Below are 14,794 nucleotides of genomic sequence, written 5' to 3'. Positions count from 1 at the left end.
ACTGGTGGTTAAAGCATAGGTTTCAGGTGTTTTAACCCTAATCTTTAACATAAACTCACATCCATTAAAAAGAAAATGAGTATTCCCATACTAGCTCAAGGATCAGGCGTGGCCCAGAGGCCACCTGGGAGGACCCTGGGACGACTCGGGCCATTCCCGGGCCCGCTGCCCACCCGTAAGCGCAGCCCCTGCCCCACACCTCCTGGAACTTACATGTTGAAGAGGTTGAGGCCGATGCGGTAGAGCCGCTTGCGCAGGGTGTCGGTGGAGAGCGTGGGAGACCTGCAGCTGGCCGGGTTCTCGCAGTGGTAGCGCGGCAGGCTCAGGATCATGGCCTGCAGGGCCTCCTTGGAGGCCGAGGCCGACGCGGCCGATTTGGTGGACGTACTGCTGCTGCTCAGCTGCTCCGAGTTGTCGCCGGCCTCGGCCTCCGTCCCCTTCACCGCCTCCTCGGCCTCCTCCTCTTCGTCTTCCTCCTCCTCCTCCTCCGCCGCCGGTACCGCGGCCCCAGGGGGGCTGGCGCGCATGGCCCCGTCGTCGGCTCCCGCCTCTGCGCTCGCGTCCTCGGCGGGCACGTCCCCCTGGCCGGCGCTGGGGGCCTCCGGGGCCTCCGGCCCGCCGGCCTCGTCCTGCTCGGCCTCGCCCGCCGCGGACTCTGCAGGGGCTGAGGCCGTCGGCGCGCCCAGGCAGTTGGCCACGGACAGAGCCGTGGAGGAGGACACGGAGATGTTCCGGCTGGCGATCTGCACGGTGACGTCCCGGAAGGCCATCATGAGGGTGCTGCCGTGGCCCTGGGGCGGGCCGGCGGGCTCGGCGGGCTCGGCCCAGTCCCCCGGGTGGGCGCCCTCGGGCTCCCGCGCCTCGGGCTCCAGGCCCGGCGGCCCCGTTGCCGCGCGCAGGGCCCTGTGGACCTGGTAAGCGCCGCGCTCCTGCAGGGAGCACACGGTCTTGAGGCTCCAGGTGCTGAGGGCGTCGTCGATGGACTTGGCCAGGGACTGCACCTGCTCGGTGAAGGAGTCCTCCAGTTCGGTGAGCGTGCCCGCGATGGTGGGCGGCAGGGAGGGCGAGCGCGCCAGCGGCAGCCCCGAGAGGCCGCAGCCCTCCAGGAGCGCCCTCTCGGCCGCCAGGCTCTCGGCCGCGGGCGCGCGCGCCTTGCGCAGGGAGATGCGCCGCGGCAGGCGGCTCTCCAGGAGCGAGTTGCGGATCTTCTCGAAGTTCTTGCTGAGCTGGTACTGGCGGAAGGCGGTTTGGATGGTGCAAGCGGCGCGCCGGGACACCAGGTGGCCCCCGTACTTGTGTTCTAGCATTTCAATCTGCAGCGAAGACAGAGAGGCGCGGGAGCACAGTTAGGGAAGGGGTGTGACAGTCCTTGAGAAAGACGGTGGCGGCGGCTGTCGACTGGGGCAGGGCGTGAGCTGGCTGAACTTTGGCGGGGCGCAGGAAGGCACAGCTTCGGGGGACTGAGGGGCACATGTCTGAAAACCCTAGCATGCCATGGCCTGAGATGCCAAGGCTCCTAGAGGTGTGGGATGTAGGACTGGATTCCGGGATTGGTGATGCCAGGGGCAGGGGACGGAGGAGTTGCAGAGGAGTTGCGGATGGTAGGAGGTGGTTATTTCCAAATGTTCATATCAGAGATGCATACGGTAGTGTTTATGGCTGAAATGCATGACATCTTGAATTTGTATTAAAATACTCCATCAAAAAAAGTGGAAGGGTTAGATGAAACAATATTAATAAAACTTGTTGGAGCTGGGTGATGGTTAAATGGGAGTTCATTACACTATTCTTTCTACTTTTGTATATATTTTTAAATAATAGAAAATTGAAAATTAAATAGGCTAAAAAACATTGCCGCTATTCCTGTTCACCTGCTTTCTTTCTCAGCATTCATGTCATGCATTGGGGTAGTTTCCTGTTCCTGGGAGCCTCATAAGGGTTGGGATTGGGGTTGGATCATCTCTGTGTTCGCAGCACCCAGCCCAAGGGCTGGCACAGGATAGAGCTCAATAAACGTGAATTTCATAAAAAGACAGATGGATGATGGATGGATGTTTCAATAGGGGGAGTCCCTCCAGGCTACCCTGCTCCACAATTCCAGTCACCTCTGCTTCCAACAATGGGATCTGTTACAGCCAGGGCAGGGCTTGGTGGGGCTGGCTGGCGGGGGCCGGGGTGGGGACGGCACTGCCTCATCTGGGCAGATGTGAACCCAGGAAAACTTCTGGCACTGGCCAGTCTGTCTTCAAGGCCCTTCCTCCCCTCCTCTCAGCTCTGTCCCCCATCTGTGGTCTTTTCTCCTCCTTGGGTTGCTAAGCTCTCACTTTTTCTCTCTTATCAAAAACCTCTCAGGAAAGGACTAGAAAGACATTCCCCCTGAGGTGTGAATGACCAGTAACAGTTAGCAGTGCTCCTTCCTAGAGATTTTTGCACTTAAATAACAGACAAAGCCTGTGTGAAGGGGACGGACAAAATGGTAGCACTGTGGTGGGTTCCATCAGTCCTTAGGGAAGCTTGGGAAGTAAGAAAGTATTCCTGGACCCTGAAACTATGTCCTATTCCCAGCCATACACTCCACTTACACAGAGTAGCCTTCCTGAACTAAGAATCGGGACAGGTGGCTGAAATTAATAACTCAAGGCAAGGGCTTCCCTGGTGGCGCAGTGGTTGAGAATCTGCCTGCTAATGCAGGGCACACGGGTTCGAGCCCTGGTCTGGGAAGATCCCACATGCCGCAGAGCAACTGGGCCCGTGAGCCACAACTACTGAGCCTGCGCGTCTGGAGCCTGTGCTCTGCAACAAGAGAAGCCGCGACAGTGAGAGGCCCGCGCACCGCGATGAAGAGTGGCCCCCGCTTGCCGCAACTGGAGAAAGCCCTTGCACAGAAACGAAGACCCAACACAGCCAAAAATAAATAAATTAAAAAAAAAAAAAAAAAACTCAAGGAAAGAACAACATCAGTCCTCCATCCTCCCCCAGGATTATGGGGGGAGGGGTACAGATACAAAGGCCAAATTTCATCCCCCAATACGAGGAACACTTCGCACTTCCCGCTCCCCCAGGGACTGCAGCTGGAGTGACTACTTCCCAACACCCTGGCAGCCCCCTCTGTTCTGTGGGTGCCCCACAGCTGGACCAGCAGAGACACCCTCCTAGCCCAGGAGACCTCATAGATACAATCCCAATGCCCAGGGACAAGCCCAGGTAAACAGGACCTCCTCAATGTGTGTCTTGGGCTCTTCCTGTCTCACCATCCAATGCCCTTTCCCATCCCCAAGCCTAGTGGCATTATGCTGCCTCTCTCCCCACATCCAATGCTTTTCTCTGAAGAGACTTGGAAAACGTATTCCTATTAAGGTTTAGAAGGCCACTAAGTCTTCCTATAGGACTCCTCCCAGAAGCATTTGCAGCTCACAAGGTGCAAGGCCTTAAGCAGAAGGCAGGAAGCTCTCCTGGGACTCATGACCCTGGTTGTAGGGACATCCAAGGCGCTCTTATAAAGCATGCCAAGTGTATTAGTTATCTCCTGCTGCAGAACAAATTGCCACAGAGGTAGCCGCTTAAAACAACACCGTTTATTTCCTCACAGCTCTGGAGGCCAGCAGTCTGGGCACAGCTCAGCTGGGTTCTCTGCTCGGGATCTCACCAGGCTGACATCAAGGTATCAGCTGGGACTGCAGTTTCGTCTACGGGTCGGGGTCCTCTTTCAAGCTCACTCCTGTTGGCAGGTTTCAGATCCTGGAGATTTAAGACTGAGGCCTCAATTACCAGAAGCTGCCTGCTGTTCTCTGCCACCTGGTCCCCTTCACAACGTGGTCGTTTGCTCCTTCAAGGCCAACAAGAGAGCCTCTGTCTGAGACCTCACTGCCTTTAAAGGGTTCACCTGATTCATTCAGGCCACCCGGGATGACCTCCCTTTTGACTAACTCAATGTCAACTGATTGGTAACTTAATCGTAGTAGTGACACCCATCATATTCACTAGTCCCGCCCACACTCCGGGGGAGGGGATTATATAGGTGTGTCCACCGGGAGCAGGAATCTCTGGGGCCCTCTTAGAATGCTGCCTACCATACCAACTGGACAGTTGCCTGTGGGCCTTTATCTAGGTGTGACCTCATGCGCCCAGGAGCCCCAGAGAAACACAGGTATCTGCCTCTGATGCATTCTCCTCCTGCTTCTGCAGAAATCACACCAGAAGGAAGAGAGCACTGTAGCTCCTGAGGCCCAGAATCGGCCTTGGCTTAGGCAGGAAAGTCCTCCAAGGGGAAGAGTAGAGAGGGAGGGGAACTGACCGCTCACCTGCTTCCTTCTCGCAAGTTCCACCTCCCATTTACCCCTCCCCAAGCACCATGAGCAACTGACCCCAGACAGGGATTCACATCTCCTTCCTCCCTGGCCTGCTCATAGGTCTAGGGAAACCCCTGGCCCAAGAGCTTCTCTTCAGATTATGAGATGCTACTCGCAATAGAGGGAAGGTGTGAAATCCCACTGCCTGAAGTGTTTCCAAAATGGTGAAAGGTCCACCCCCTGGCATGGTGTCATCCCACCTAGAGGCAGAGGCTGGCTGAGATAACTGAGGAGACTTCTTCTACCGGCCAGTGTCCATGCTTCACCCAAGGAGAGAAGAAAACCAGATTTTAAATTCTTGAACCTGTTCCATCAAGTCCTCCACTAGACTGTAAGTCCTATGAAGGCAGACTTTGCCTGCCATGCTCGCTGCTCTATCCCCAATGCTTAGACTACATAGTAGATCTTCAATGAATATTTATGGAATAAATTAAAACGTTCCTAATCTGACCGTAACTTTTCTCTCCTGGGCTGATGATTTCACCCTCTCTGGCCTCCTTTGTAAGTTTACTTCATCCTCTAGTCTCTCCTACTTGCATTTCCAGCCTCTACCCTGGTATTGACTCCTTTCCACCAGCCTACAGACCCTCCTTAATGTCCCAGGCTGAAACATGACCTTGCTTGACTCCCCTGCTCTGGGGCACTAGCCCAATCTCTTTGTATTTTTCCACCAAACCTATAGGAGGACTAGTCTGCCCGCTCTGCCTCAGTCCGTGAGCAAATGCCAAACCACTGGCCAGCCCCGTATGCCCTGACTGCTTGCAGCTGCTTCCTGCTCCCACCAGACTTCTGAAACGACTCTCAGAAAGGTACTGATGACTTTCAGTCACTAGATCCCATCCTCAACCTTCCTCCCCATCCTTTCTGCAGCTTTGATACTTTATCACCTTGAAACTTTGTCCTCCGCTCTCATGACCCAGTCTATCTTGGTTTTCCTGTCTCCATACAGCTCCTTGATCCTATATTCTGACCACAAGGTCCCTAACCGTGCTAGTTACGAGTCATATGTGTGCTCTCTTCCATTCTCCAGACACATTTTAATGATTTTCCTGTGCATTTCTGGACGTCTTCCTTGACTTCTATGTTGGAAGTCTTTAGAGCAGCCCCCTGGTAGCTGATAACTAACAGCTGATGAAATGAGAACTATCTCATGCAGAGCCTTCGTGGCAACTCTAAAGGTGTCCCGCGGCCTAATATCTTCTCACCTCTTGTCTGAGAACCTCGTCTTCCATTGTAACTTCACTCTGATAGGTGGATGAGCAAGCCCATAGGGGAAATAAACAGTCCCAGATCTGCCTCTTCCCTGCTGGTTGACCTTGGGCAAGTTTCTTAACGTCTCTGAATCTCAGTTTTCTTATCTGTTAAATGAAGCTAACCCTGCTGACTCTGTAGCTTGTTGTGAGAATTGTTTCCCGTAGCACCTGGCACACAATAGGTGCTCAATAAGTGGTAGCAGTTTGACGTTGACAGTGATGACTCTGTGACTCTCAACTCTCCATTCCTAGACTCCATCATAGACCTACATTTCTAAGAGCTCATCGTCTCCCCCGGCTCACCCAAACCAGCTCTGGATGACGTCCTTATTCACCTAACAGCACCCCGGCTACAAGGTCATCCAGTCTGGGGACCTCGCTTTTGTCCCTGGGTCCGCCTTTGCCTTATCCTCCGCATTTGTCAGGCTGAAAGTCCTATAGCGCCCCCCCCTCCATGCCGTTTGCAATCATCCTGAACTTTCCACCAGACTGTCACCACGTGGGGTTCTCCTGGACCCCCCATTTGGACCACTCTAACAACCTCCCAACTGCTTCCCTGCTTCCTGCTCCAGCACCAGCCCCTGAGCAGTATCCTCAGAGAGCGGGTGTAAACACAGGACTTCCGGCGCTTGAGACCATTGCCCTAAATAAGTGTAAATACCATTTCCTGGGGGTCTGGCGCTGAGCAGCCTGGCCCCGCCTACCCCCCCCCCAGCCCCTCCTACTACGCGGAGTCCACGCTCACGCGCCAGCCCCGCCTCCTGCTCCCCCACCCCGTCCCCCAACTAGGCTTTCCTGCTCTGGTCTCTTGCTCAGCCTCACCTCCCACTCTCATGCCCTCTCTTCCAGGCAAAACGTTTCCCCTTTCTTCAAATGTGCCTCCTCCACGAAACCTCCCAGTTCCCCCAACCGGAACGGGATCTCCCTGCCCTGAACCACGCCCCACCCCCGAGAAGGTTGTTTGGTGCTTCTCTTTGACACTCAGTTTCCCCTACTAATCTTGGTGGTATTCATCTAACTTAGGCTTCCCTCCCCCCTCCCCTCCCCAAGACTCCACTAAGCATAAGTTATTGGAGGCCCCGGATGTGGCCTTCTCATCGTCTGGTGCACGGACGGCCTCAGCCCAGAGCCTGGCCCGAAGCCACTGCTCACGACGGTCTCTGAATTCAGTTGAGGGATCGTCACCGTTTGTTCCCATCGTCTAACACAGCCGGCTCCCACTCATCCTGGCCTCGTGCCTGCTGCCCACAGTGTCCCCCACCGCTTCCTTCGCATCCTGCGCGGCCCACTCGGTGCCGCCTCAGCACCCCAGACGGTGCGTCACAGGCGGGACAGCGTAATCCGCCTCTGCATCCCCCGTGCCCAGCGCTGAGCCAGACCCGTGTTTGGGGCTTAATCAATGTTTGCGGCCGTGAACTAAACTGAACTCTCGCCTCTGCGCCAGGGGAAATGCAGTCCAGGCTGTCTTCTGGATCTGGGCTTGGAGCCAAAGGCTGTACCACCGGCCCCGCCCCCCATGTGCATTCCCCTCCCCCCATTATCACGGGCCTTGGGGAATCGGTGGTTCCCCGGGTCAGCTCCATCCGCCCCAGCCAGGCCCCGCTCACCTCCCTGACCCTGTTCTTACCAGGGCCAGGCCAGAGAGCCGAGGGACCAGCTCGTGGGAGGGAGGGGTCCCTGGGCCCACCGGCCAAGGAGCAGCTCTGCCCACTTCTCTCGAAGCCCCGTGAGTCCTGGGTAACTGCGGCCTCCCTCCCCCCAGGAGCGCCATCCCTCGGCTCCTGCGGGGAGGCAGGGGGCGGGGCTGGGGGCTGTCTCGCTAATGAGCCTTCCGTGTGCATCAGAGCACAATCCCTCTTCCAAGCTGCTGCCGGGCTGAGCCGACAGGGCCTCTGAGGGACGCTGGGGCACCAGGCCCGGGCGAGGGGCGGGGGCGGGTCCCACGTGCGCCAGGATTTCTCAGTGGAGAAGATTAAGGCAGTCCGTGGTGTGAGTCTGCAGACCTTGGCGAGGCGAAACTCCCACCTCACCTCAGGCTCCGGGGCAGAGTCGGGAGGGGAGAGGAGCTTCGGAGGAGCGCGGGGCGGCCCGCAGGACGCGTGGCCTGCACTGAGCAGGGTTGTACTTCTCCGTGTGCCCACCTCCCTGCCCACCGTCCAAAACACAGAAAGTGTTAGCATGGCAAGGGGCACAGAGGCCTGCTGGGGAGCAGGGCTGCCCTGGGACCCTCTCCCGATGCAGCCAGGTAGGGGCGCTGGGGGAGAACCGCGGCTCAGCTGCTCCCTGAGCCAGATGCTCCCCTGGGTGGGGCTGCTCCAGGAAGCCTGCTCTGAACCCTGGTCGGGCTACTTGCCCTGTGCCAGGATCCCGCAGTGCCCTGCACGCCACTTCCGCAGAACCTACCCCTTCACCGCGGGGGCAGCAGATGGGGAGGGCTCTGGGTTAAAATCGTGGACTGTGGGGTCTGTTTTGGTTGCACCGGGGTGCACACCTAGGAATGTGTCCTTGGGCAAGTCACTTAACATCACTAAGCCTCAGTCTTCTCATTCCTAAGATGGGGATAGTGACAGTCTCTAGCCCGCAGGGACATTGTGCAGATGGGGGAGATGACACACAGAAAGTGCTCGGCACACTCAAGCACTGTCCCGAGTTGCAGTGCTGTTAGTGTCGCCTGTACCGTTCTGTGTCAGCGCCACCACTGGCACCAGAGCTCCCTGAGACCCAGGACTGCGCCTCCCGCATCGCGGTGCCCCCAGGCCTCGCATGGGGCCCAGCACAGCAGCTGTGCACTGCCGTTCCCCGAACCGAGACCACGGAGCAGAGCGACACCCTGGCACACCTTGCCTTCACCGCCACCCTTGGCAGGCTGGTCCACTGGGGCCCTCACGCCCGCGGTAGCGCTCTCACCTTCAGAGCGGGACAGAGCCTCAGACACAAGTGAGCAAACTGAGGCCCAGAGAGGGACAGTGATCTGGAAACATGGCCACCACTTCTCCCCTTGAGAGGCACCCCGTGGTGAGGCTGGACCCTGAGGCTTGGGGTCCAGGAGATCTGCTCTCCAGACAGAGAGCGGCTGCCACTCAGGACCCTGACTCAGGAGCAGGGCCTGGATGTTGTGACCACAGCCGCACGGCCGCCGGGCTTGGACAACACAGAGACCTATGCAGTTTGGACATCCCAGATGGGCTCCAGTGGGCGCTCACCCACAGGAGCAGAGAACAGGACACAAACTCCCTAGAGAACCTGAATTTGGAAATCACATCCACGCCCTCTGTATCTCTGACATGGCCACTTCCTAAAGGAACCTCCCCGCAAGGGATCCGCATGCGCCCTCCCTCTAGGGTGGGACCCAAGGATCACCCTGAGGTGCAATGGGAGAGTTGGGGGCAGAGCAAGCGAGGAAGGCAGTCTCCTCCCTGTGGGGCCTCGGGGAAGGGCCCGTCGGTGCACGGGGACTGGGAGAACAGGGAGGCCTGGGGGCCTCATTCATTCACTGGTTTGCTCATTCCTGTGTTCCTCCAGTACCCAGCAGTGCCCAGGCGCCAGGCTGTGCTGGGTGCAGGAACGACGGTGGGCACGGCCGGCAGTGCCCAATGCTCACCCCCAGGGAGTGCTCGCTCCTCGCCCCGACAGCGGAGGGAGCGGCACCCCAGCGGCGTTCAGAGCACTATCTGCTCACTCTGCGACAGCCTGGGCACGACAGAGCCCCTGCCCTCACGAGGGGGTGCGGCCAGACGGCAGAGTCCGCCGTGGGCACTCAGGAAGAGCACACACCCCGGCTCGGGACTCTGAGCCGAGACTGAAGTGTGAGTAGAGACCACCCAGGTGAGTGTGACCGGGGGACGGGTGGGGCGTGTCCCCAGCAGAGGAAGCGAAGTACACGAGGGCGCAAAGGATAGCAAAGAGGCACAGCTGGAGCCCCGAGTGGGAGCAAGGCAGGATATGGGGTTGGATCTGGGGGCGGAAGAGCCTGAAGTCCTTGTCCCCTAGAAAACGAGGGGCCGTGGGCGCCCCCATATGGGGTACCGTGACCGACGTGCTGCTCACAAGGAGAATGCAGCTGCGGTGCGGGGACCAGGTCCAAGCAGAGGGTCCACAGGAGGCTTCCCCAGGGGCACACAGGCCCAGGGCAGGGGCGGGGGGGATGGCAGGGGAGGGTGGGACTTGGGAAGTGGTTAAGAGTAGCATGGGGGGTGGGGGGCTGGATCAGACGCGGGGCGGAGAGAGGAGCCACGGAAAACACCTGGGATTTTGGACTGGTTGATGGAGCGGGCCTGGCAGGTTGGTGAACTGGGGAGATAGTGATTGTCCCAGATCCCTTCCAGCCCAAGGACCACAGGATGTGGGTGACTCGTGAGGACCACAGGAGCAGAATACTAAATCCTGGATCTCAAAGAAACCTGAGATAGAGTCAGGACCTGGCCCAGGCTTCATGCCCATCCGCATCCCCATCCCCTTCAGGCCACTGAACTGTTACTTTCCCCCATCCTTTGAGCATCTTCTCATGTCAGGCGCTGTGTCGGGCACCAAGGGTGTCATGATGGTTGTCTTTGCCCTGCCTTAGAGGAGACATCAAGTACACAGGAACGGTGATCCTGTGCTGAAGGGCTATGTCAGGGGACGCCTGGGTGCTGTGGGACCACTGAGAAGGGGCATCCAACACAGCCTTGGGAGGGCGGGGGAGAGCTGCCCGCGAGGAGGAAGGTGCAGGAGAGCAAGTCCTAAAGCAAGAGAAGGAGTGAATGAGGCCAGTGCAGGAGTAGGAGGGGAGTAGGAACGTTAGCGGTAGAGGCAAAGGGCTGTATGAGGCAACTGAGGCCCAGAGAAGTTAAGCAACTTGCCTAAGGTCACACAGTTCATCTGCAGAAGAGAGAGCTGTGGAGCTCCATCTTTTGTAAACGTGTGCTGTGTTTTTAGCCACTCTGCTCCCCTCAGTCCCTTTCTCCCCTCCTCTTCCCACCCCTAGCCTGTCTTGGCCTGGAGAGCTACACGGGCCAGGGGAGGCGGGCTGTTCCGCAGGGCACGGGGGCTCCACCACACCCCTACCAGCCCTCATCTTTCCTGCCCCACTGCTGCTGGCTGATGTGCAAACCCATCTACTAGAGTTATGCCCACCATGGAAAAGGTCCACAGAGCCCGTCAGAACCGTGCACAACCCTCCCTACCCCACTAATCAGTTAGAATTAAACTAATTCCCTGCCCAAGCAGAAGCACCAGTTTCCTTTGGTGTTACTAACAGGATACTCCTTAAATTGAACTGTAATCTCTTTGGGGAGCAGGTAGGGACCATGTTTTTTTTCTTTTTGGTACCCCACTCCCTCATTGCTTTACGCATCGCAGTTATTCAAAAAATATTCACGTGATAAGCTCCTACTCTGCCCGAGGCACTCTGCCGGACGCCAGGGGATGGGATGAATAGGACAGGGTCTCTGTCCTCAAGGGGCAGAGCCAAGTGGAACTGAGAGGATGTTCTCATCTGTGCCAGCTGACCGCCCACATCACAGCATGCGGTTCCAGATGGACTGCCTCCCAGCCCCTGCATGGGCTTTCTCTACCTCAGAAGCACGACAGTCTACATTTTTAACAGCTCTAACTGTTAACTGAGCTAAAAACAAACCCCTTCCTCTCCTACAAGTTTCATGCATTAGTACCACTATTTTTACCTGGAATGATAGAAAATAATCTAATCCAGCCAATTCACATTCAGCTCTTCCATGTTTAAAACTGGTTTTCATGTCTACAGTTTCCCTGTATGACCCCAGCCAGTTGTTTTCTTTCTTAGAAGAACCTTAGAACCTCAGGATTCTCTTTTTCCCTCTTAAATTAAACCCCTAGAACCAGACAGCCTGACCAGTAACTAGTGGGGCTCCAGGCAGCCGCCCCCTTACACTGGGGGTTTTATCTACCCATCTCTGAAGGCTGCTGGACCCATATCGTTGGCAGCTGCTTCATTGGCTATTGATGCATCTTGAGCTTATAGTCAACTGAATCCCTAAGGCCTCTCACCCACGACCAAGCCTGCTCATATTATAGTAGTGCTGTGGGATTTTCAAAGCTGAGAACAGAACTTTAGATTTTTCCCTCTTTCATTTGACTTTTTCCACTTAAACAATATTTCCTAATGAGTTTTTTTCTTTTTTTCAAATCTGGGATTCTGTCATCAAGGTATTAGCTTTTCCCTTTCAGCTTTGCATCAGTCCTTTTTCGAAATGGTTGAACTGGGCAGGACCAAGGACAGTGCCCCACTCAATGACCCTGGCATTGGCACCGATAGAAAAATCAGTGTTTTTTGACAATTCCGTTTGAGAACAGCCCACCCGACTATATTGTCAACTAACCCACTTCCGATCCTGTCCACATAGCTACCACGGGAGATTTTGTCAAATACTTTACTGAAGCCTGGTGCACCACCTGCAGCCCCTGACCTTGGATAGTAGCTCGACATCTATGCTGAAAGGAAGAAAAGACTTTGGTTGGGCTTGACTCAGTCTTAGTGACTTTTCTATTAGCTTCGGTTTGAAACCTCACAGTCCGTTGGGCTAAAGAATGGTTCTTTAGAACCTACACATTTTAGAGCTAGAAGGGACCTCAGAGATGGTTCAAGGTCTAATTCCCAGTTTTGCTGATGAGGAAACCAAGGCCCAGAGTGCTTAACTGGCATTTTCCCAAGTCACAGAGGAGCTAGAACAAGGATCAGATCCCACATCTGTGCTCCAAGCTCAATGCTCTTTCTTAGCGATATTAAGTCATAAGTTCTTTCTCTAAATGCGTTCGCACATACACACACACACACAGATCTTCCTTCAGGTCTCTTAATTTTCCACCCAAACAAACCATGCCGTTATCATTTTGGAGGGTTCAGCTGGGACCCAGTGACTGACTACTTTCTCCTCCTGCTTCACAGAATGGAAGATGGAGGCTCAGAAGTCCTCAGTGAAATTTGTCCTCCAATAAGGGGGTCTTTGGACTCCCCCAAATCTGGGCTAATCTTGGGACTCCTCAGTCTACCTGGAGGAGACCACTGTCTTCAAACCTCATTTGAGCCTGTGTGTGCCTGAGCTTGGGGCTGGCCCCTTGGGTGGGCAGGTAAGCCGGGCCATCTCTTCTGGGGGTGGGAAGTGTGTCAGCAGCTGGTCTTCCTGCGGTGGTAAGAGGGGCAGAGCCCTGAACACGCTGCCTGTGGGCCTGGCATTACAAGGGTGACCCCTGCCACGTGAAGGCTGGAACTGGGCTGCAGGGAAGGGCAGTCACTTGGTTCAGTTTGGGAGAACTAGCGGCAAAGAGTTCTGCCTGCAGCAGAGGCGGCCTAGACGGGGCATCCCTGGTACCCTGGACAGCGCCCGAGACAGGGCCCTTCACCACCCTTCCCACCCCCCTCGGAGGCCCTGGGTACCTGTTTATTCTTTAGGTCAAGGGAGAGTTCGTAATCGGAGGCGGCAGGGGCGCGGGAGCAGAGCGCCGTTGCCAGGGCAGGCTGCTGCCTGCTGGGGGAGGCCGCGCAGTGGAGGCCGGCCCGCGGGGAGGCGCCCCCCGCCCCCGGCCGCTCCTCCTCCTCCTGCAGCTCCTGGGCTTGAGCCTTCGGGGCGTGGGCACTGGGTCTGCCAGCCGCCGCCGCCGCCGCCGCCACGGAGTCCTCCGTGCCCGCACCGGCCTGGGCGCAGGAGCCGTCACTGTGAACGAAAGGCAACGGTGCTCGGTTGGGGGGAGGGGCGGGTGCATGTGAGTGCGGGGGAGGGGGGCTGGGGCCCTCTGGCAGCGATGGGCCTCACCAGAGTAGGGGCTGCTGGGGGCCTCCTGCGGTCCCCATTAGGGAAGGGCCCCAGCCCTGGAGAAGAGCCTGAACTTGCGGAGGGTCCCCGGGGGCAGAGGGAGGGAGTGGCTGGCACTGGCCACAGCTCAGGAACCTGCTTAGAAGCGGTAGAGCAGGTGCTTAAGGGTAGACTACCTGGGTTCCAGGCTGGGCCCTGCCTCTTGTTGGCTCTGGGGCCCTGAGCAGGTTACGGAACCTCACTTTTCCTCTGTTTCCCCATCTATAAAGCAGGAATAATACTAGTACCTGCCTCATAAGGATGCTGGAAGGCTTAAGCTAGTTAAAGTTCTTAAAGCCGTGCCTGGCTCATGGTCCGTGCTCTATGTGTGTTAACTACCGTAATTATCAGTGGTCTGGCTTTCTGGCCGGTGGCTTAAGTAGCTGGGAGGAAGCTGATCCTCGCTGAACCGGCTCGTCTTCAGACTGCCCCAAGGAGGCTGGGGGCAGGAGTGATGCACATAGTCCTGGCTGGGGTTATGAAGTGGCTGTTCTTCCCCAGCCCCTGCTCTCTTCCCGTGGAGCCTCCAGCAGGCTGGCCATAGCTGCTGCCCACCCGCCTCCTCTAAGACGACACTCTGGCTGCCCGGGGGCTGCTACACTCAGGTTGCTCCCCTCCCCGGCCAGCCTCTGAATTCTGCCCGTCCCCAAGGCCCAGTGCTGAGCCATCTCCTGCATGAAGCCTTCCCGGTGTTTCCAGCTTTCAGGCTCCACCTGCGAGAACACCAGAGAGTCACCGCCTACTTCACGGAGAAGCATCTCGGCTCACGGTGTGGGCTCCAGTGTAGCCCCACTACTGTGTGGCTTTGGTCAACTGGCTTTTTCCCTGACCCCTGGTTTCCTCATCAGTATAGAGGAGGCACTAGTACCTGCCCTACGGGGTCATGCAAGACGTAAGGGAGTCAGCGTATGTGAGGTGTTTAGCACAGTGCCCGGCACAGACAGACTAAGTGCTCCATAAACATTAACTCTTATTTCCCCCATCTCCCTTCCCCGCCCCCCCCACCAGAGCCTGGCACTTGTATTCTATGCGAATCCCTCCTCCCCAGTTAGTGCTGAGCAAACAACGAAGGCTCAATAAACACTTGTTGAAGGATGAATTGAAGAGAACCCAAGGCCACTGGCATGGCCTCGGCAGTGGACAGAATCCCTAAGGTTATCTAGTTCATCCTTCCCATCTCCCTTTTTCACGTATGAGGAGCAGGGGTCCAGGGAGGTGGGTTGGCTCTGGTTGGAGGGCCAGTCAACCTTAGGACTTATTTCTTCCACAGCTTTGCCCCATGTAAGATGCCCCAAACCGTGCCAGAGAAGGGACCTCTTCAAGCTCTTGCTTCCACCTGGTGCTAGAATAACCAAGGGTGGAGTGAAGAATCCTCTCTTCATTC

General features: G+C 56.8%; 1 protein-coding gene across 5 annotated transcripts in view; it reads right to left on the bottom strand.

Moving 5' to 3' along the window:
• IQSEC3 (IQ motif and Sec7 domain ArfGEF 3) overlaps window positions 1–14,794 on the bottom strand; it is a 101,935-nt gene that overhangs the window by 38,917 nt on the left and 48,224 nt on the right. For 4 of the 5 annotated variants that reach the window (XM_057555897.1, XM_057555898.1, XM_057555900.1 and 1 more), the window contains exons 3-4: window positions 12,996–13,272; window positions 214–1,313 (exon numbers count right to left, since the gene is read on the bottom strand). In XM_057555897.1, the coding sequence (XP_057411880.1) occupies window positions 214–1,313; window positions 12,996–13,272 (1,377 nt within the window). The remainder of the gene's footprint in view (window positions 1–213; window positions 1,314–12,995; window positions 13,273–14,794) is intronic. The other variant, XM_057555899.1, reaches the window with a different exon arrangement.

The sequence above is a fragment of the Balaenoptera acutorostrata genome, chromosome 11, assembly GCF_949987535.1.
Source record: "Balaenoptera acutorostrata chromosome 11, mBalAcu1.1, whole genome shotgun sequence".
Lineage (NCBI taxonomy): Eukaryota > Metazoa > Chordata > Mammalia > Artiodactyla > Balaenopteridae > Balaenoptera > Balaenoptera acutorostrata.
Note: the sequence above shows the minus strand (reverse complement) of the source record. Positions and strands in the feature narration are given on the sequence as shown.